The 19,853-nt window shown below is 39.5% G+C and overlaps 1 protein-coding gene across 1 annotated transcript in view; it reads right to left on the bottom strand.

Moving 5' to 3' along the window:
* Window positions 1-19,853, bottom strand: part of zmp:0000001082 (integrin alpha-X) — a 39,899-nt gene that overhangs the window by 1,290 nt on the left and 18,756 nt on the right. Inside the window, exons 9-30 of the mRNA XM_034188194.1 lie at window positions 19,574-19,709; window positions 17,473-17,546; window positions 16,296-16,419; window positions 14,754-14,896; window positions 12,925-13,071; window positions 12,647-12,844; window positions 11,606-11,742; window positions 10,316-10,473; window positions 10,073-10,233; window positions 9,041-9,157; window positions 8,655-8,725; window positions 8,436-8,577; window positions 3,849-3,947; window positions 3,617-3,693; window positions 3,434-3,511; window positions 3,244-3,316; window positions 1,697-1,804; window positions 1,571-1,612; window positions 1,360-1,485; window positions 1,179-1,289; window positions 1,050-1,103; window positions 848-955 (exon numbers count right to left, since the gene is read on the bottom strand). Of these exons, the coding sequence (XP_034044085.1) occupies window positions 848-955; window positions 1,050-1,103; window positions 1,179-1,289; window positions 1,360-1,485; window positions 1,571-1,612; window positions 1,697-1,804; window positions 3,244-3,316; window positions 3,434-3,511; window positions 3,617-3,693; window positions 3,849-3,947; window positions 8,436-8,577; window positions 8,655-8,725; window positions 9,041-9,157; window positions 10,073-10,233; window positions 10,316-10,473; window positions 11,606-11,742; window positions 12,647-12,844; window positions 12,925-13,071; window positions 14,754-14,896; window positions 16,296-16,419; window positions 17,473-17,546; window positions 19,574-19,709 (2,484 nt within the window). The remainder of the gene's footprint in view (window positions 1-847; window positions 956-1,049; window positions 1,104-1,178; window positions 1,290-1,359; window positions 1,486-1,570; window positions 1,613-1,696; window positions 1,805-3,243; window positions 3,317-3,433; window positions 3,512-3,616; window positions 3,694-3,848; window positions 3,948-8,435; window positions 8,578-8,654; window positions 8,726-9,040; window positions 9,158-10,072; window positions 10,234-10,315; window positions 10,474-11,605; window positions 11,743-12,646; window positions 12,845-12,924; window positions 13,072-14,753; window positions 14,897-16,295; window positions 16,420-17,472; window positions 17,547-19,573; window positions 19,710-19,853) is intronic.

Below are 19,853 nucleotides of genomic sequence, written 5' to 3'. Positions count from 1 at the left end.
CCATCCTGTTCTACTTGGCTGCTGTGTGGATCTAAGAGGACTTCTGCAGGCCCAATGATATCATAGTCCAGCAGATAAGAGAATATTTAGAGCGGAATCCTGCAAATGCTACAGGATACAGGCACAAATACTCCTGAGACCTTCCTCTTTTGAATAAACAGTTTCAGTTTGTACAGGGTTCAAAAGTTAAAAGTTTTTCCAATTTTGATAAAAAGTGATGCAAATTATTAGTTTAGTTAACAGGGTTTAAAAAGGAATAGTTTGGACCATGTATCATGCCAAGTTATCACATGGGGTATGTCACATGTCATAGAATCCAATGAATGTTGACCTTGTTTGACCTTTACTTTAGCGACCAAACATTCAGCACTGTCAAAACTATTCCATTTATTAATCCACTTATAGCTCAACCAATAATTTGCATCACGTTTTACCAAAATTGGAGTAACTTTAACTTTTGACCCCTCTACAAACTGAAGCTGTTTTTATCCCAATAACTCCATAGTATTCAGTCACAGATAGTCCAAACTATCCCTTTTTGGAATATTTATGATCAGGGAAATAATGTGATGTAGTTTACAATATGATTGGAGCATCTTTTAATTTTAACCCCTGTGTAATTCTTCAGTTGACCCCTACCTGACCACCGATCAAAACTTCAAGTGGCCAATCGGCAAGGAAAGTCTAAGGAGTATTTGTGCCAAATTTGATGCTTGTATTACCATTTGAAGGATTGTTTCAGTTATCTGATGCACTGTCAGTGTTAGTCCACATGGCTTTAATGTACAGACAATATTAAAACAAACAAAAAAAAGTAGGAACAAGAAAAATGCAGAAATGGACTCACTTTACACAGAATAACAGTGATGATGATCAGAAGTAAGAATCCCAAACCAGCTCCGGTTGCAGTGATGACTAATTGATTAGGAGGGATTATGAACTCCACCTGAACTTCCTATTGGGTGAGAAGTCAGTTGGTTATTTGTCACAACTGGAATTTCTTGTGGTTAAAATAGTTTTAATTGTCCACATCTAAACAAAAACCGTACCGATTGCTTTGCCGGTTCATTGCCTTTCGAGAAAGCAGATTTTTCCTGTGTGTTCTGTAGTAAGTAAATATTAAAATGGTGTTATAAGACGTCTTTTAAGCGGAATTGTTGAGGTCTAGTTTGACTTACCTGTTTTTGAGATGCTTGGATGTAACGTTGTCTGTCATAATCAACATGTAGGCTGCTCTTAAATTTAATTTCGGCTCTGTCTCCGGTATATAGTTTTAGAAAAGCAATACTCTGCAAGGTGAGAGTGTGAGCAAGTCATATGTTAAACGATTTATGTTTTTATGTTTTCAGTGGTACTTACCCCCGCATGTTGCTTCAGGTCCAGAAACTGTACGTCCCCAGACAGTGTAAAGTCAACACTTGATTGTCTGTCCAGGGTGAAACTGTCGCATACTATAGATTTGCAGTATTTCTCCAGGGAGCAGTACTGGCAGTGCAAAGGCAGTTTACAAGAGTTGTAATTTCATGCCATGAAAATGGAGAACGGTTTGATACTAATTGTCGTTACTTACTTCAGACTTCACATCCATGATTATGTTGCATTGAGTTTTATTCTTAAAAAGAAAAAAAAAAAGAAAAACTGGGTTTGTCACTTTAATTACAGCAGCAGTAGTAGTTTTGTTCAGTTGACAAGTTACCTGTTGAACGAGGACTTGAACCTTGTGCATTTCAAAATTATACTCCAGTTTAGTTGGCAAGACTAGGGACACGTTGACAGGAAAAGCCTTAAAACCCAGATTATTTACCTGCAATCAGTGAGATACAATTTTTTTTTTTCTCTCAAACACATGACATCCACATCTCTTAATTTCTAAAACTTTGCTCACAAATATATTTTTTTAAAGCTACAGTGTGTAGGATTCAGTGTAATCTATTTAACTGATTTTTATTTGAACCTCTAATCAACTTCATTAAGATTGGGGCATCTCTAGCTTTTACCACTTGGTGGCTTCCCTCACCAGTCTCCTTCTTGGTCACCCAATTTTTGAAGACTGCCTGCTCCAGACAACATTCATCATCCTATTTGTACTTCTGAGTGACTGATGTACAGGGTGACCAAACGCAACAACAACAAAACAACACAGAACCTATAAAAATTGTAATAAATCCTACAAAAGTGGAGCAAATTTCTTATAATTTGCTGGACTTAAACTGCAGTCTGTGTACGATCATTCCCAAAGGTTTCAGTTGTCGTAGTTGCTTTGCATAAAAGCAGTGTCATTTCAAAATTATGTTCTAAATGGTATGATTTGTTGGTGAAATAGGCCTCCAGGCAAAATGTCTTTTCCTTGGTTGACCGACATGTTATAGGCAGTGGTGGGCACAGTTCTACTAACCGCGAATGAGTGAAGCTAACATTTTTGTTAGCGGATGAACTTCTCAGCTAACTTCAAAAACCGTCAGCGGACCAATTAGCTTCCGCTAAATTTAGTTCTGCTAACTTGGTCTGCTAATATATATATATTTTTTACTGGCATAGTTAGTAACGGTCAAAAACATTTGTAAACCCTAAAATCATACATGTTGGTTCCTGTCTGCTACTATAGGACATAGCTTTTATGCAAAGCGACCAAGATAACTGAAACTTTGGGGAATGATTGTACACAGATTGAAGTTTAAGTCCTTTGAAGGATTTATTACAATTTTCATGGGTTCTGAGGTTTTTATTATTTATTTATTTTTGGATCCTTTTGTCTTTATTTTTATTTAATTCTCATCAATTTGTTGAGTGTTGTTTTCAGTTTGAGTTTAGAGAGGATCATTTTTAGACATTTTAATATCGAGAAGCCTGACTTTCTCTCTCTCTCTCTCTCTCTCTCTCTACAATGGCATAAAGAAATTCAAATGTGTAAAAACCCAAAGGTATGAATACTCGTTATAGCTGCTGTTGATCTGTTTCATTGGCTGCTCCATCAACATAGCGGTGCATCATGGCAGCCTCCATGAGGGGGCGCATTCCCATGTAGATCAGAAGTGCTCATGAAGTCTCATTTGTTTGTTGTTGCAGGTATTTATAGATTATTGAACTAAGGGTTGTAAATGCTGTTTTCCTTTTATGCAAAGAAGGTTCCCTTTAAATCCTACACACTGTAGCTTTAAATTGTTTGTTATAAATCAATTGATAATCATAAGATACACTTTCTAAACCTGTTCCATAGTAACTTCAAAACTTGTACTTCTTTACCTTATAAGTAGTTACTAGTTTTTTAGGTGCACTGTCCTCTGGAGTGAAGTTCAGATAATTGACCGTGTCTGTCCTGGAAACAATATAGAGTCTAATAAATACTAATTTATGGATTAAATAGAAATAAAATAATGTCAAAATTATATGAAATATAATTTGGTTGTAAAAATATTGATTGTGGTGAACTTACAGGGTTACAGCCATGTCAGTTTGAAACTGCACAGGGATGTGTTTGGTCAGGGAAGCGCTGGCTGAATTCATATTATCGCTGTAGAAAACATGATTTCACATAAATGCTTGTTAGAATTTAATATTTTGGTAAATGTGTAATGCTGTCTGTGTTTGCAAAGGCTTTTTTTTTTTTTTTTTTTACCTTTTTCCAGTGATGGTCATTGACATTGTGTCGTTCCAGTCATTACTGATGATGCGGAAAACTGTTTTGAATGTTACCTTGATGAAGAAAAAAAAGCGAGAGAATAGCGGAGGTGTTAAAGAGAGCAGATGTTTGATTTGAGGAAGCAGCTACGCTTCCACAGGAAGGTCGCTTTTTTTTTTTTCTTCTCAGGGTCGCTGCTCTGAGTGTGTCAGCGTGCATGGTGACTCACGGAAGATCTGCTGCGGTACACAGGAAGACTGATGCCACATGTGGTTTTGTCAATGACTTCTTTTTGGTCATTGCAGCTGTGCAGCGTCGGCCTCGTTTGCTGTTAGAAGAACACAGACCAGATTCAGAATGAACGGAATCTTTATCAAGTCTTGGTTATGTTTGTTTGTATGAAAATTGCTATTGTTTTTGATGTGCACATTTGGAGGCTAATCAGTAATTGTTTTGCATAATGATTTAAAGAGCCTTTCTTTTATTTTGGGGGGTGGCTGGGGGTTCTTTTAGGAACAGGACTTTGTTTTTTTTTGTTTGTTTTTTTTGTAAGGACAGTGTAAGAGTTGTGACATTCTGTTTAGATTTACGTTGGAACCATTGCTTCTAACTTTAGAGGACTTCATGCTTCAGTTATTATCGCCGGTCCAAATTTCTCTTCCATCTGTTGTCTCTTCCGGGTTATCCTGGAAAATGTCCCTAGGAAGCCTTTATGGCATCAGATCAGTGACAAAACCCCACTCGTAAAAAATGCATTCATGCATAGATATTAACTGTGCACACGCAAATTAGCTCTGTGCACGCGCAAAGGTGCTGTGATGAGGACCAGCGCCTCCCGCCCGCTCGAACTTGATTTCTGCTCACGCGAAGTTGAATTCTGCTTGCTCGCAGAGAATTCCTGCTCTTTGGCTTGAAGTTTATGGCACTATGGGGGAGGGAACCAGGTCAGCACTGGCTCTGCTGTGATTGGCTGTCTCTGGAGGGCAAGGTTTGATTGACAACCCCACTCTCTGACGTGGAAGTCAGTCAGAGTCAACGGCGCACACTCGCACAAGCGCCATTAGCTTAGCTTATGACAAGCTAAAACTGGGTGCTCTCATTATGGCCGAACAACCCTCCAGTTTCTGGGTATTCTGTCTTAGTACGCGGCCGACGTGCTTGATGAATTCCTGTGCAAAAAGTAATTCCCAGATAATTATGATATATTCCTGTGAGATAATGAGTATATCTCATCTAAATCAACTCTTAAATTTACCAGTAATAATAAATAAAGATAACTGAAGTTTTAAGAGTGGCCGTAATAAATATTTAAGAAACTTAAAGTTTATGAGCAACTTCACCTGTTATCGCTGAAGAACATTGTAAACATTGACACGATGGAGTTTGATGTGAAAGAGTTCAGAAAGATGCGATTGGAATGTTTTGGTGACCATTTATACAGTTGGTGATGAAAGACTTGGGTGTTAACTTCGTGTTGAAGTCAGAACAAGAAGCTGCACTGAAAGAGATCTATCTGGGAAGAGACACATTCTTTGTGTTGTTGCAGAAAACGAGAGCTGCATGCTGAGCAGGGTGGCCAAAGTAGTCCGACGAGCTCAATCTGTGGGCGAACTATCCCACAATGCCAAAATAGCAGAGACGTCGGTCAGATGAGAGCGGCACTCTGAGCAGGGTGACAATGGCGTTAAGCAATTATCACCTTGTTTCCGCTTAACTCTTCACTACAGTCATCATCTATCTCAGCAACACATCTCTGAAGCTTCTGTACAATCATTTCCACATAAATTCAGCATTATTTCATAACAAATTGCCGAAAGTTCTAAAATTGACCTTGACACTGGCTTGTCTGCAGAGTGACTGTACACCCAAACCGATCAAAGGGAATAATGTGATTGACCATCAGATCACAAATTAAAACCTCTTAAATCACGTGCAAACCATGACGCCACCACCTCCCTGCAGAAGACAACGGCGTCTCCTTTTTTTTTTTAAAGTTACTTAGTAAAATTATATTAGAGTTGATGTCTGTGTGATGTTAAGATCGCTGATCCAAATTCCTTCAGAGATGATCCATTGTTGAAGGTCAAACCAAAAGCTTTGCACTGTTTCACACGAAAAGAAAAGATGGTCCAGCATTTCTTCAGTTCCAGTCAGTTACTGACATCCATTTGGAATCTCTGTTTTAAAAACTCCTTAGTTGGATAAATCTTGTTAGTAATTTTCAGTTGAGTTCTTTTGTCTTTGGTGAGACTGGAAATGTTAAATATTTACATCTAATCTTTTGTATTTCCTCCTTTCTAAAATCTTTAAGAATATAATCTCTTTTTGGGCAAATTTGTGAGACAATTATTAAGTAATTATAATGACTTTGGCATTAATAATATAATTTTACGAAGCAAATATTACACACGTCGTCTTTTTTTTTTCAAGGAAAAAACCAAACATTACTCACTGGAGAAATGAGTTGAAACTTAATTATGAATCTCTATCATTGATTTAATCCAGTAATGTTTTAAAAGTAGTTTCTTTTATAGACAAATTTGATTTGTAAATGTTTGGTTGCCCTATATTTACTGTTATTTGTAAATAATATTCAGTAAGCCCCTTATGTTCTTGTATTTGTATTTTCATGGATGCAGCTATTTCAGGATTTTGTACAGGACCTGTTTTGTTTGGATTTGATTAATACATTTTTTGGTGGTGGCATCATGGTTTGCACGTGATTTAAGAGGTTTTATTTTGTCATCTGATGGTTAATAATCACATTATTCCCTTTGATTGGTTTGGGTGTACAGAGTCACTCTGCAGACACGCTGGTTTCAGGAGGTCAGTTTTAGGACTTTCTGTAATTTGTTATGAAATAATGCTGAATTTATATGGAAATGTTTGTTGTGCAGAAGCTTGAGAAATCTGTTGCTGAGATAGATGATGACTGTAGTGAAGTTTTAAGCAGAAACAAGGTGATAATTGCTTAACGCAGTTGTAAACGAATGACGTCTGCGTCAGAGAAGGGGGCTGTCAATCAAACCTTGCTCTCCAGAGACAGCCAATCACAGCAGAGCTAGTGATGACCTGGTTCCCTCCCCCGTAGTGCCATAAAATTCAAGCGAGAGAGCAGGAATTCTCTGCGCATGAGCAGAATTCAAATTCGAGCAGGTGGGGGGGTAGTATGGCAAGCGAACAGTGCCACAAATACGCCACTTTCAGTCACGTATCACCAAAAATCCGCTGTAAAAAACAGTTTTGTCAGTTATTACGGCGCAGCGTATTTTTTGACACATGATGGCGCATTTAACGGCGTCGTCAGTTATTACGCCGTAAAAAACGCGGTAATAACTGACAAAACAGCGTTTTTTTACGCCATATTTTTGGTGAAACGTGTCTGAAAGTGGCATAATTGCGGCACTGTTGGCTTGCTATAGGGGAGCGCTGGCAGAGATAATTTGTGCGCACGCACCTAATATCTACGTGTGAACGTATTTTTTACGCGAGTGGGGTTTTGCCACTGATCTGATGCCATATTCCTTCCTGAATCACGTTGAACTTTTTGCACACTTTTTCCCCCTTGCAGATGGAAGAGGCATAATTAGAAATGAAATGTATTTTGAAACAGAGAGGAAAAAAATGCTTAACCTGTCTACCAGTATCCTTGCATAAGACCAGACCTTCAGCAGGCAGATGGAAACGGTGCATGTATCTAATCCAAAAGATCCAAAAGAGAGATATCACAACCTGTCGGCATATTTAGAGATACCAGTTGAACTAAAGAACACGTCTTTAGACTGTAGGAGGAAACCCCCACAGGAAGCGACACTGGGTTTGACTCTTCTAGAAGATTACTATGTAAGACAACAGCACAACCACTGCTGCCCCAGATAAACCTGAAGATGCAGGTGTTCATGGTCTTATTTTAGAGTTGGTAGAATGAGCGAAAGTGAAGTCCATCACTAAATGCAGTAACAGAGGTTGGCTGTGTTTCGTCTTCCTTCCCTCTGTTGCAGTCTGTAACGTGAGAACACGAGTAACTGCTGTATGTTAAAATCTACGGATGAGACAACCAGCAGTGGCCTTATTGGCCAATAAGACCCTACAATTAGCAACAACGCTTCATAAAGCTGTTTGAAAGTAAAGGCCAACTTTTAGCGGCGTTCTTCTTTCCAGTTCATGTCCTGATGTATGGGCTATGGTACAGTTCAGGGACAGTTCTTTTTATTATAAGTAGATTCAGTTTGGTTTGGTGCCATGTGATTCTTTAAATGCACAAATTCATTTTCCACGGTAAACTCGAATAAGCCAAAAGTGGCATTGCCTACCTTCAAATATATAATTCATAAAAGACCAGGGAATCAAGTATTTTTGTTACTTTATGATATAGGGAAAAAGTAGAAGAATAATATATAACATTTCAAAAGTGCATGTTTTACCGTGTTGTCTCAGCGTCTGTACTTAACTACCGCTCTACGCCACTTTACAAACAGCTAAACTTTTACAAAACTTTCCTTCCTAATTATGAAATCCAAATCTGATCAAAAAATTTTCAGAGTTTGTTCATGTGCAAGTAGCAATACAACAGTTCATAACTCTAAAAAAAAATTTGTGGACACATACTGATGGACGCGTTTGCATCCAAACTTCCTCACTGATCGTTATCCCCATGCATGTCCTGCTGATCACAGGGAATTTCATGCAATTATCATAAGCCAACAGCAGGCAGCGTTGTGCAGGACACTCTTCCATTCCATGGCACTATAAAGCATTTAGGTCAGCGTTGAGTTTTCAAGAGGTTAAAACATGCAGTATATTGGCTGACCCTCACCTTTGTCAGAGTCATCATGGAGAAGGAGAGGCCCGGAGGGTAGAACAGTGTGAGGCTGGTGTTGTACGAGTCGTCTCCATGATTGGACAGTGTTACAGAGACGTTGAAATAGTCCTGGTCCACCACCAGTAATGTTGAGGTCCTAAAGCATATAGTGCATTTCTTACATCTGTTCACATGACCTTAATGTTCCTGCTGCCGTGCTGATCTGATACGTACATGAAGTTGAAGTCCACCTCAAGTTCTGCAATACAGGTGTCATTTTGTCTGCATTCTTTCGTAAAGGGAACCTATCAAACAGTTATTTGAGCAGATGTCATCGCAAGATAATAAACTTTAAAACATCTCGTATCTTTGGAATAGAGAAGGTGAAATTATTAATGTGAAGCCTGTAACTGTCGTGTAAAGCGGACTGTTTCCTTTTACTATGGGTTACCATTAAGATGTTCTACAAACTGTCTTCATTGTTAAAACATTGATCAACACAAGTCGTCATCCCCTACTTTCAACAGAATAAAAAAATTCCATAACCTGCTACTGTGCATAGCTGACATTTCAATCAAACAAGAATTCTTCACAGATTCCTTTTACAAGAGTGTCCCTACTTTAACCACGGCGTGCCTTGTGTTGTCCACATTCAAGACTGCATCTGCTTTCTCATCATCCACTTGTGAAAAATTAAGTTGGACGCTGACTGGTGACAATGTGTCTTTCACGCATGTCTACAAGAAGAAGAAAGGTGAAGATTAAGGTGTTTACTATGGTTATCTTGTAGTTTTTAAGCTTACAAATCCATATGAACTGTCTCCTCTAACTGTTGTACGAGATGAATAGTGGGATAGGAGCTCATGCTGTATCTTCAGTATAGGTTCTGTAGAGACTTTCAAGTCCAGACTTAAGACACATTTATTTCCCCTTTCGTATGGCTAGCATACTGGCATAGCATGGTACTATACTTCCTACCCTTTTAAATTAGTTTTATTAGTAAACGGAGCGGGTCTTGGCTTCAGCTTTATCTAAAGTCTGGGTCTGTTGGTGAAGCTTAGGGCTAGTGGCCGGTGATCACCTTAGTAATTCTTCTGCTTTCCTGTTGCTTAATGCTGACAAATTATACATTAAGTGTAGTTTTTCTGGCTGACTTTTTTTTTTTTTTTTTTCTCCTCCTCTCTGTCTCTGAGATGCAGGTGGATCCATGTGCTGGATTGGATGAATTCTGTGGCGGATGCTGGACGGACTCCACTGTAGGTACAGATCTGACGAGTGGCTCAATGACCCCTTCCCCATGATGGTCAACTGGACGCTTGCATGAACTCTTGTCAGTTGTTATTGTGTTCTGTATTGTAAACCTTTAGAATGGCCTAAGCAGAGGGTCACCCCTTTGAGTCTGGTCTGCTTGAGGTTTCTTCCTCAATATCATCAGATGGAGTTTTTCCTTACTCCTGTCACCTGTGTGCTTGCTCTAGGGGTTGGTAACATTAGATCTTACTTGTGTGAAGCGCCTTGAGGCAGCTTTGTTGTGATTTGGCGCTATATAATCTAAATAAATTTACACTGAATCGAATAGAGCAAAAACACAAATGTTAACTTTCCAATGTTTGCATCTGAGGTCAAACAATAGGTCCAGTAAATCTCCATACCGGCATGTAGATCAGGTGATTGAAGCAGTTGGTGTTGCCTGTCAGCAGCTTGGTTAAGGTAAGGTTCCGAGCTTTCCTGTTGCTGTCGCTTAAAAAACCTCGGTGCATTAGTCTATTTGGATCCACTTCAACTGTGTATGAAATGTTCAAGCTCTTTTCTCCTGCAAAGGCACACACCAGGTTTAAAATTGTCATCCCTGTGATGAACAGTACGTCATGAATTGTGCTGAGTCAGGCCCCTACCTGGTTTGCTGAATGTTGTCTGTACTTTTTGAAAACAGACGGTTAAATTTCCCATAGGTAGATTAATTTCTGTGTACGTCACGCAGTTGATGTTCTCAGTGCTTATCTCCAAAGGTTCAAAAGATAGCTGTGCTGTGACATTAAAAATGGGCTTTGACCTGCAAGAAATTTTTTTTTTTTTTTTTTTTTTTAGTTAGATGTTGCACTGCAAGGTGTATTTATTAAGTGTTAGACATATAATCCAGGGGCCGAGCAGGGTTTTAGTACTAACTCAGGACACTAAACAATGCTTTCAATCCAGCCTTAGTATATCATGGCTTAGACAAAAATGTGTAACCTTCCCAGAGTGATATCAGCAAGTAGATTAGGATCATTGAAGGTTTACACGGCGGTCAAAATGAATACATTTAATCACGTTGAAAACCATACCACATTATTTATTTGATAAAGATGACAAAAAACAGTTTGTGGTCACCTAAAGCTAAATGTTAGTGAGTTCTGTGGGTAAAAATGCATTATATTGATGATTTTGGTTTAAAAAAAAAAATGCAAATTATGGTTATAGCTCGTAGGATTAAAGAGTGGATTGGTGCTGGGCTAACAATATGGAAACCAGGCTTTGATTCTCGGTCAGACGACCAATCTGTGTCCTTGTGTCGGTAGCATGGCCCAAGCAGAGGGTCACCCACTTTGAGTCTGGTCTGCTTGAGGTTTCTTCCTTAAATCATCAGAGGGAGTTTTTCCCTTACCACTGTCACCTGTGTGCTTGCTCTAGAGGTTGGTAAGGTTAGACCTCACTCGTGTGAAGCACCTTGAGGAAACTTTGTTGTGATTTGGTGCTATATAAATGAAATAAATTTAATTAATTAAGTTGGCCAAGACACTGGCATTGTCTTAATTGACTCAGCTGGAAATGGGTACCAGCCTTGGCTGGGAAAGTAACCCTATGATGGACTGGCTGGCATCCTGTTCAGGAGGAGTCTAATCTATGGATAAGCACCAGCACCAATGGACTTCAGAGCCTGTAGGTCTTACTACTGGAACTGGGAAATATAGTCGTGACATTTGTTGGTGCATGTGTTTAAACATTTGCAAAGATACTCAACCACCTCCCAGTCATGTTCACACTTTTATTTACTGCTTTTTTCTGCTGTGCATGTCATTGATGGTATGTAGAAACTGCACGAGAAATGGTTCATTGCACTTTTGGTACAGCCATGTTTTTACTGGCTTTGCCTTGCAGAATTAGTTTTTTATTGCACATACTTTCCTGCAGAAATATATTCATACCGTAAGACAGTTGCAGTGCCATGTGATCCAACTACGATATCTGGTAGTCCATCTTCTCCAAGGTCAATGTTCCCATCAATGGATTGTCCAAAAAATCTCAGATTCAGCTCTGGTTTTATTTTCTGTCCCGGGATTCTCTGGAATAACACATCAGGCCCTTAATATACAAAACTTGTATGCAGATGTGCTTCCGCGCCTCCTGAGCGTGGGGAAGAGGTGGGCGTCTGAAGAAAACATTTGAACTACATCATCTGCAAAAAGCAGCACTGCAATCCTGCTGCCACTATAATGAGAAATCTGCACGCAAGATTGTTTTGCAATTCTGTCCAAGATAATCACAGAATCAGTGATTAGGAATAAAACAATTTGTGTAACAATGTTATTACTAATGTTACTACCAGTAATTGCTAGGAAGAGTCTAGGTTGTCCTCAGGGGAGATCATCAGCCATAATATTTTAGTGGTTTGCATTTCTGTGGCCCATGTGTCACCTTGCTGCAGCAGACCAATGGTTACTCTCAAGAAGTGTTGACTGACTGGTGTTCTGCCTGCGTGGTTGCCATTTATAATGTGGTATGTGTGGCACCGCTGCATGCTCCTTGATCTGACCTGCTCAGCTTTGATGTCATGTCGTGTCATAGTAGCTGTACCATAACTAATAATTAGTAGTAATGATTTTTTTAAAAAGTGGCTCGAGCACACTCCAGACTTGATCCACCTCTTTGCCAAGTTTCATAAAAATCGCTTTTGTAGTTTTTCTGTAATCCTGCTAACGGACATTGGTTACATCATAACCTTGTGGGAAGAAGTCATGAATGAAAAATGTATTTATAAAATAAAATACATAACTCAAATATGCAACCTCAAAGATAACCCTACGTGACCCGTAATGTCTGAATTGGATAAAGCATTTGGCTGCAGTTGAAATTAAGAACCACTCACTATATTGGTCATATTGAAAGAATAGGACCCTCAGTGCAGAGAACTCCTTTTTGTCACTAGTTAAGATTCTCCTCATGAGAACCGCTTGTATTTAAGCTACCTGGCTGAAAGTGGTGCGCATCCCTCTGTGCTGCTCTCCCAGGTAGATGTACACAGCCCCTCTGTTATTATCCTCCAATGGGGCTCCAACAGCAACATCTCGTAATTGATCTCCATTCAGATCTGCCAGAGAGGAGATGGTGGTTCCAAATCTTCCTAAAGATGGCACAGATACTGTCATCTCTGCCTGCAGGTTTATCTGGAAGACATGACATTATGATGACGTCCCAATACTCTCACACAGGTTCACCTGTCTTAAGGCTGAATTTTCGAGTCTACCTCTTGAGTCAGACTGTAGATGTAGATCTGCCCCTCCCTCTTCTCTTCAGGCAGGTAGAACTGCGGTGCCCCCACCAGTAAGAAATCAGTGTTGCCGTCTGAGTTGATGTCCACTGAGCACAGCTCCGCTCCAAAATAAGAACCAATCTGAATGTGTGTGAGACGCACAAATAGGTCAATTTAATGCACGCAAGTTAAAAATTAACTATTTTAAACGAACTTGGAATAAGAGTTTGTTCTTCAAATAAAATTATTTTTTGTAGGGAAAAATGGTGCAGTATCTCAGTCATTTCTACATCCATTTATTCAAATTAAGGCCTATCCCAGCAGTCAGTCAGTGGTCGAGAGTACATATAGACATATATTCACACCCACGGTCAGTTTAGGTCACTGTGCATATGTGATGTAGATTGAGCACAAAGTAGTAATCGAGACAAAATTCTGGTTTCTCTTCTATAAAAGCAAGTGCAGCATGAAGCATCATTTAAAACTATAGAAGTTACTCGATGCAGCTGTTTTTAATTTCTTCAATGCAAAAAGTAAAATAAAACTCTGAAGTCTGAAAGGTGCCTTTTCAGAAGACTTTGGGGGAAAAAAAGTATTTGCAGCTTTGCAAGTTCTACCTTTTGTAGTCGGGTTGTCACGGTACTAGAATTTCAACACTCCATACTGATACTCAGGAAATACTCAATACATTATACCGCTTTCCATACCAGGGGAAGGGGGGGGGGGTGCAAAAAAATTAAGGTTTTAAAATAAAGACTAGAACAATACAAACAATCACATTGATGACATCACTAATTTTAACTTGTCTGATGGAGTGCGAAAGAATATGTAAACATAATTGTAATGTGTATATATTACAAATATTTTTTAGTATATTTTATAAAGGTAGTGCAACAAATTGGGCTATTTTTAGGTTGTCTGAGGTAGTATAAAACTATACTACAACTTAGGAGGGACGATTGACAAGTTTTGAGCCTGACCCAGAAAAACTAGAGCGTGCTTCTCCATCTTTTTCAATCTGAGAAACCAACATTTCTTGAGAACGTGTGAGGTTTTGACTCTCTGGGTGAAATGTTGAGAAATACTACAGAATATAAAAGATTTGCATACTGAGAAACCAACATTTCTCAACATTGCGCCCAGCTGAGTCAAAACATCATACATTCTCAAGAAATGTTGGTTTTCCAGAATGCAAAAGATGGAGAACCATGCCCTACTTTATCTGGGTCAGTCTCAAAACTTCTCAGTCATCACTCATATGTGTTTCCTTGTAAAGACAGCAGAGCTTGAATATGTTTCTGCATGCATCCATATTGTTTTTAGAGTTCAAGTGAATGCAGTTTTCCAAAGTTTCCAACTTGGGATTTCGAAGTTTTCTTGAACAAAAACTTAGCAGAACTGAAAATAACACTTTCACCAGCAAATGACTCTTAAATGAGACACAGTGGAGTCTTGTGAAATCTAACACGGCTCTGCAGTACTTTATTACTAATGGAGGAGGTGAAGACGGCACTGTTGGTATCAATACTGTTGTAAATGAGTATCTAATTTTTCAGTACTTCAGTATTTATAAAACCCTACTTAAAACTAATATTTATTTGACTCCATTTCACTCGCCAAGCTCTGTAAAACTAATTAATGCATCGGAGTTCTTTCAGATAAAAACAAACAAAAAACACAAATCTGGGTTTATCAGAAATGTTCCTGAATTTGATTAAAACTCAGTTGAATCTCAAAGTCCTTATTTTCATTCACTCAAAGCATTTAAAAGACCATTTAAGAAATGCATGATTTAAAAACAACCATACAGAACTCTGACTTACCTGTGTGCCATTTATTCTGTCTCTTACAGTCCAGTTATTGCCATTATGTGTGAAAAGAATGACCTGTCCTTCATGGTCAAATCTTGGTGCACCCGTGAAATATAGAGGAACTTTGTTCTTCTCTCCAACAGCAACAGAATATCCTGCAACAGCAGTGGTCACAAGAAGTTGAGTACGTGTGTATATATGGAAATATATGTAGCAGGGTGAAGTCCAGATTGAAAAGATGTTCCTGCTAGCTTGGTTAATGGGGAATAACCCCTTTGACCTGGTAAAGTTCTCATCTTTAGTTTGAGAAGTCCAGGGTTAGATCGCACCGCCGTCCCGGCCACAGAGGTCCTGCTGTCGCAATTGCTGTTGTTGGCAGGATGTGGGTAGTCACAGAACATGCTTAAATGCACCTGTGACTTTGAGACGAAGTCAAAAATGGTGGGGAGATATGTAGCAGGGTGAAGTCCAGATTGAAAAGCGTTCCCGCTAGCTTGGCTAATGGGGAATTCCCCTTTGGCTGACCTGGTAGAGTAGTCCGGGGTTCGATCCCACCGCCATCCCGACCACAAAGGTCCTCCGGTCACACGTATATATCGTTGTTGCAATGGGCTGCATTGACAGGCTACCCCAGGTGAAATGGACCGTCAGATCACAACATGCAGCAGGTGATCTGAATGCCACGTCATCCATGTGAGCTCTGTTCCACATTATGCGGTGTCTGTCCCGCAGTGCACTGTCCAGAAGACACGCGTGTTGGGCAGGACACGCCGCCAGCAGATGTGGATATAAGAGTGCCCTGTTTAATCATTCATGTCATTTCATGACTGTATATCTGTGACCATGGGTCATCTACAGAGGAACAGAGGATCATACTTGTATTGTCCACTTGATAAGAGGGATTCAATAAAATGTGGTGTTTTATATGGTTTGTGGTTTTATTTTTTCTTAAATACGTCCATGTTCTTCTTGATATCATGCATTTTCCTGCACCTTTTACAGGACAGTGATGGTAAAGTTTTTGACTGGCCATCAGAGCTTTTGGAAAGTGCAGGTTCGAATCACGTGGATGACATGTTTTTTTTTTGTTGTTTTCCACAGCAGCTGTGCAATGTGGTTACACATGCTGCAGCTGCTCACACTGTGTTCCCGCATGCATGAAACCATCGCAGCGGCATCATGCACACCTGCCCGTCGGCTCGATGTTTTCGTGGTTCGCTCATACGAGCTGTTCTGCAGTGATTCGCCTGATTTGTACTTAGTCGTACTATGGGTGAAGGGGCCCTTAGATTATGAACACTTTAATGAAAGTTTACATAGGCGCATAAAGGGGTTATACTCGTGATCTGCAGGTCAACCAGGTACCAGCGTGTCAGGTGGGTGTGTCTTTTTAAAAAGCCTGACCCGCGCATCTCTAAACACATGCTCACACTTTGATACTCACTAATAACTGCATACAACTGTTTTTCCATTTATCATATACAAGCTGAATAGGTCAGGATTTATCTAATATTAAAATAATCCATAAAAAAGAGCAGAGAAAATATTCCGTACCCATGTAAGAATCGTTTTTCATGTTGGGATCTGTGATTTGGTTTTCGGCTGCTGTTTCCAGGTGATGTTCGTAAAGAGAGCCCCTCCAAGAGTTTGATCCGACTGCACCCAGAACCAGCGTACGCTGTCGACATAAAGGATTATGGGGGGGGGCAATGACAAAAATATTCAGTACACATCAAAGAAAACCAGCTGCCAACATAAGATGTGTTAAGTTGCAAAGCGTTAACGTGGCTGGAATGCTCGGGTTACACTCACAAAAACTGAACTATGTTACATGCACGGTGCGATGTATGTCTTAGGATACTGTTTACATGCAAAATACAGTACAAGTATTCATCTCTTTACAAGATACGTTTTTGTCCCCCACCATGAAATAAGGGAGACCACTGAAATGGACCTAGATTTCCCTCTTGCTCCTTTCTGAGTCATTACTTGCCTGTATCATGTTGTAAATTGACACAAATGTGATGTCTACACATGACCTTGACCCAGAATTCCAAGGTCATCTGAGATAACGGCCGACAAAAACATCCATCTTACCCCAAAATACCACTTTTTTTCTCTTCAAATGTCAATTCTAGAGCTTACATTTGTATTGAACAGCGATAGAAAATCATGTATCCTTACTCCCCTTAGACTACTTTTGACCTCAGGGTCAAAGTCAAACATGGCAATGGAACTTTTTGGATATGCTATTTTGCCTTCTCAGCACCAAATTTCTCTTCTAAAGTCTAAATTTGTGTTGAACACCTATAGCAAATCCTTCATCCCAGGTCCCTTGAGCCAACTGCATTTGACCTTTGACCTTAGAGTCAAGGTTGTGCATAAAAATTAATAGAAAACTACTTTCCTGTATTATCTGGCCTTTTCCACTCATGTCCCACACCATGAAATAGGGGGGGCCATTAAAATGGACTCCACGCCATGCTGTATCAGTATAATAAGCAGGGTGCTCAGTCCAGTATTGGCTTGTTTAATGTTGAATTATCATGGACTTATTTGGTGTTTCATACACATCAAACTAACGAGTCCACTAACTAATAATATGTAGTTGGAATAACTTTTTTCTTTATTGCGTCTTTGTGATAAGATTTGACCAAACAGATGGATGATCACAGAACCTCTGCTGCTCCTCCGTACAAGATACTGCGTTGTGGTACTGACACTCGCTCACCTTGTTGTAGGCAACACTGAATCCACTCTGAGACATTTCATTAGTCATTTCTCCGGCTCGATCCACGTCAGTCCCTAAATACAGGACAGTGCATTTTAATACTTCATGGATGTTCTTTGGAGAATATTCAACATTTTTTTCACAGCATAGGGGAGGGAACTTAGCAGGGCATAGCTGTGTGACGAGTGTTGCAGGTGTACCCCCGGAAATGTTTAAATTTATAACCTTTTGAAAGACTGTTTCCTGTATTTTAAGGGCCACTTTGTGTTGCTACCTGGGATGTTAAATAACGTCCGACATGTCCTTTAAAAAAGGAAAAAAAGCAGAAAACCTCCCCCTACACTGGTTACATCACAGTGTAGGGGCCCAAATCTCAGCATAGGGGCCCCTTATGCTCAACTTCACTGTTGAGAATCCTGATATGTGTAGTTTTAGAGAATTAAATTATTGTACAGTGGTGGAAAACACTCCAGTGGTTTCTCTAATAAATGTTTGCATGGGAGGTACTTCAAAGCAATTAGACACAGATATATTTATGACATCAACAGGATGCACCCATGTGATATTCTCGATGGGTTTGTTAATTATTAGCAAGAGCATGAGAACATGCAAATTCCACACAGAAAGAACCAAGTGCCAAGATAATAAATCTAGAAAATTTTTTTTTTTTTTTTTTTTTGGAAGGAAAAAATGCCTTCCTCTGTGGCGGATTTGAACTGATTCCATTGCCATTCCATTGTAGTTCAATACTTTGGTTGCGTGCATTAAATTGTCTGGCTACAAGGAATTTCTCACTACTGGTTGTTGCTGGAGATTGAGGGTGATGGTCTTCCACTGTCAGAGGCAGTTTTGGTGGGTTTGGATATGGCTGATGATGTATTTGTTGCAGATATCTTGATGCAGTGGAGATGGCTCCGTGCAGCAGGTAGAGGAGACTTTTGTTCTCACACACGTCTCTTCTAGTTTCCACCTGGACTGTTTAATCCACTCCCTGATGAAAGCGGAATCTCAAGGCATTCCTGTCTTGGGTGTGTTACTTGAAAGCTGTCCTTATCACTTTTGTCTTGATTGCTTTCCTTCCTTGACTGAAGGTCAAATACTTTACATTTGGAGAATGTGTCCTGCCCAAAAAAGATGATTCGTGTCGTTGATCGCTTTATTGCTGGTGGACTTTGCTTCATCAAGCCCCCTGGGGTTGGTTGTTTTGTCCTCACAGCTGATCTTCTAAGTGTTGCCAAGACTGTGTTGATGGAACCTTTCCAGTTGCTTCCTGTAAGTTACCTAGGACTCTGATCACATTTCAGGTGATGTTGCATCTCATGATCTTTATCAGCAGAAGCAGAGAGGAAACTTCCCAGATAGCTGAAGCTGTTAAACGTTCTTGAGTACTTGACTTTATAACTAATTAGCAAGTGGTTGTAGGTTTTTTTTTGTTGTTTTTTTGTGCTGGGATCGGTTGGGGAAAAGCCTTGGTTTTGATCAGGTTGATAGTCCCATTTTGTGGTATGCAAATTTTGTTGTTGTTGCACTTGTGTAATGACAATGACAATAAATCTCATCTCATGAATATACATGGATTGACAGTTCACCATGAGATGACTGACCCTAAACATCTGACGAGGGCCGTTGTTGTTGGTCCAAAAATGGGTTTGAAGAAGCTTTGTTGATTCTATCTTCAACATGTTTGATTTCTGTGAGTCTTTCAGGTCTCATGTTGTCTTATGTCAGAAGGTATCATTGCTGTTTGTTCTGCTTCCTCTTTGAATTTGGGTGTCCTTGGAGAGCCTTTTTTTAGCGCAAAGAGTTGTTGCGGCTTTTCTGAGTTTTACAGGGGCTCTGTCATCCTATTTGAAAAACATTTTTTGGCTACATCTCCTTGTGTACCAGAGCTTGAGGTACCGTAGTTGTCCGCACACAAAAGAAGTGTATCTGCCTGATGTGTCAGTACAACAAAATATTTGAAATCACGAGAGTTTTATCCTTTGGAGCTTTTTTTTTTTTTTTGCATCATTACGATTATTTTGAGAATTAAGCACACAGCTGCTTTATACAGAGTTGAGCACATTGTTTGACTATTTATAACGAATGGAAAAAACATCACCTTCCATTTGAAAGATCTTTATCTGGAAGTTTTCCAGTATTCCTTTCAGTCCGCTATAGTCCTCAATTTTGAAGGTGTTGTTTTGTCTCGGTTCTGAAGCGATAGCCTGAAGCTTTTCCAGTTGTACATTTTTGACCTGAAACAAGAACATGGCTTAAAATTATTTCTTAGTAAGATCAACAACAAAGGTTTGAACAAGATTGGACACCAAACTGGAGTTGGTTATTGGCTTTAAAAACAGTATTAACATTATAAAACAGCCCAACGTATGATTTATACA

The sequence above is a fragment of the Thalassophryne amazonica genome, chromosome 15 (genome assembly GCF_902500255.1).
Source record: "Thalassophryne amazonica chromosome 15, fThaAma1.1, whole genome shotgun sequence".
Classification (NCBI taxonomy): domain Eukaryota; kingdom Metazoa; phylum Chordata; class Actinopteri; order Batrachoidiformes; family Batrachoididae; genus Thalassophryne; species Thalassophryne amazonica.
Note: the sequence above shows the minus strand (reverse complement) of the source record. Positions and strands in the feature narration are given on the sequence as shown.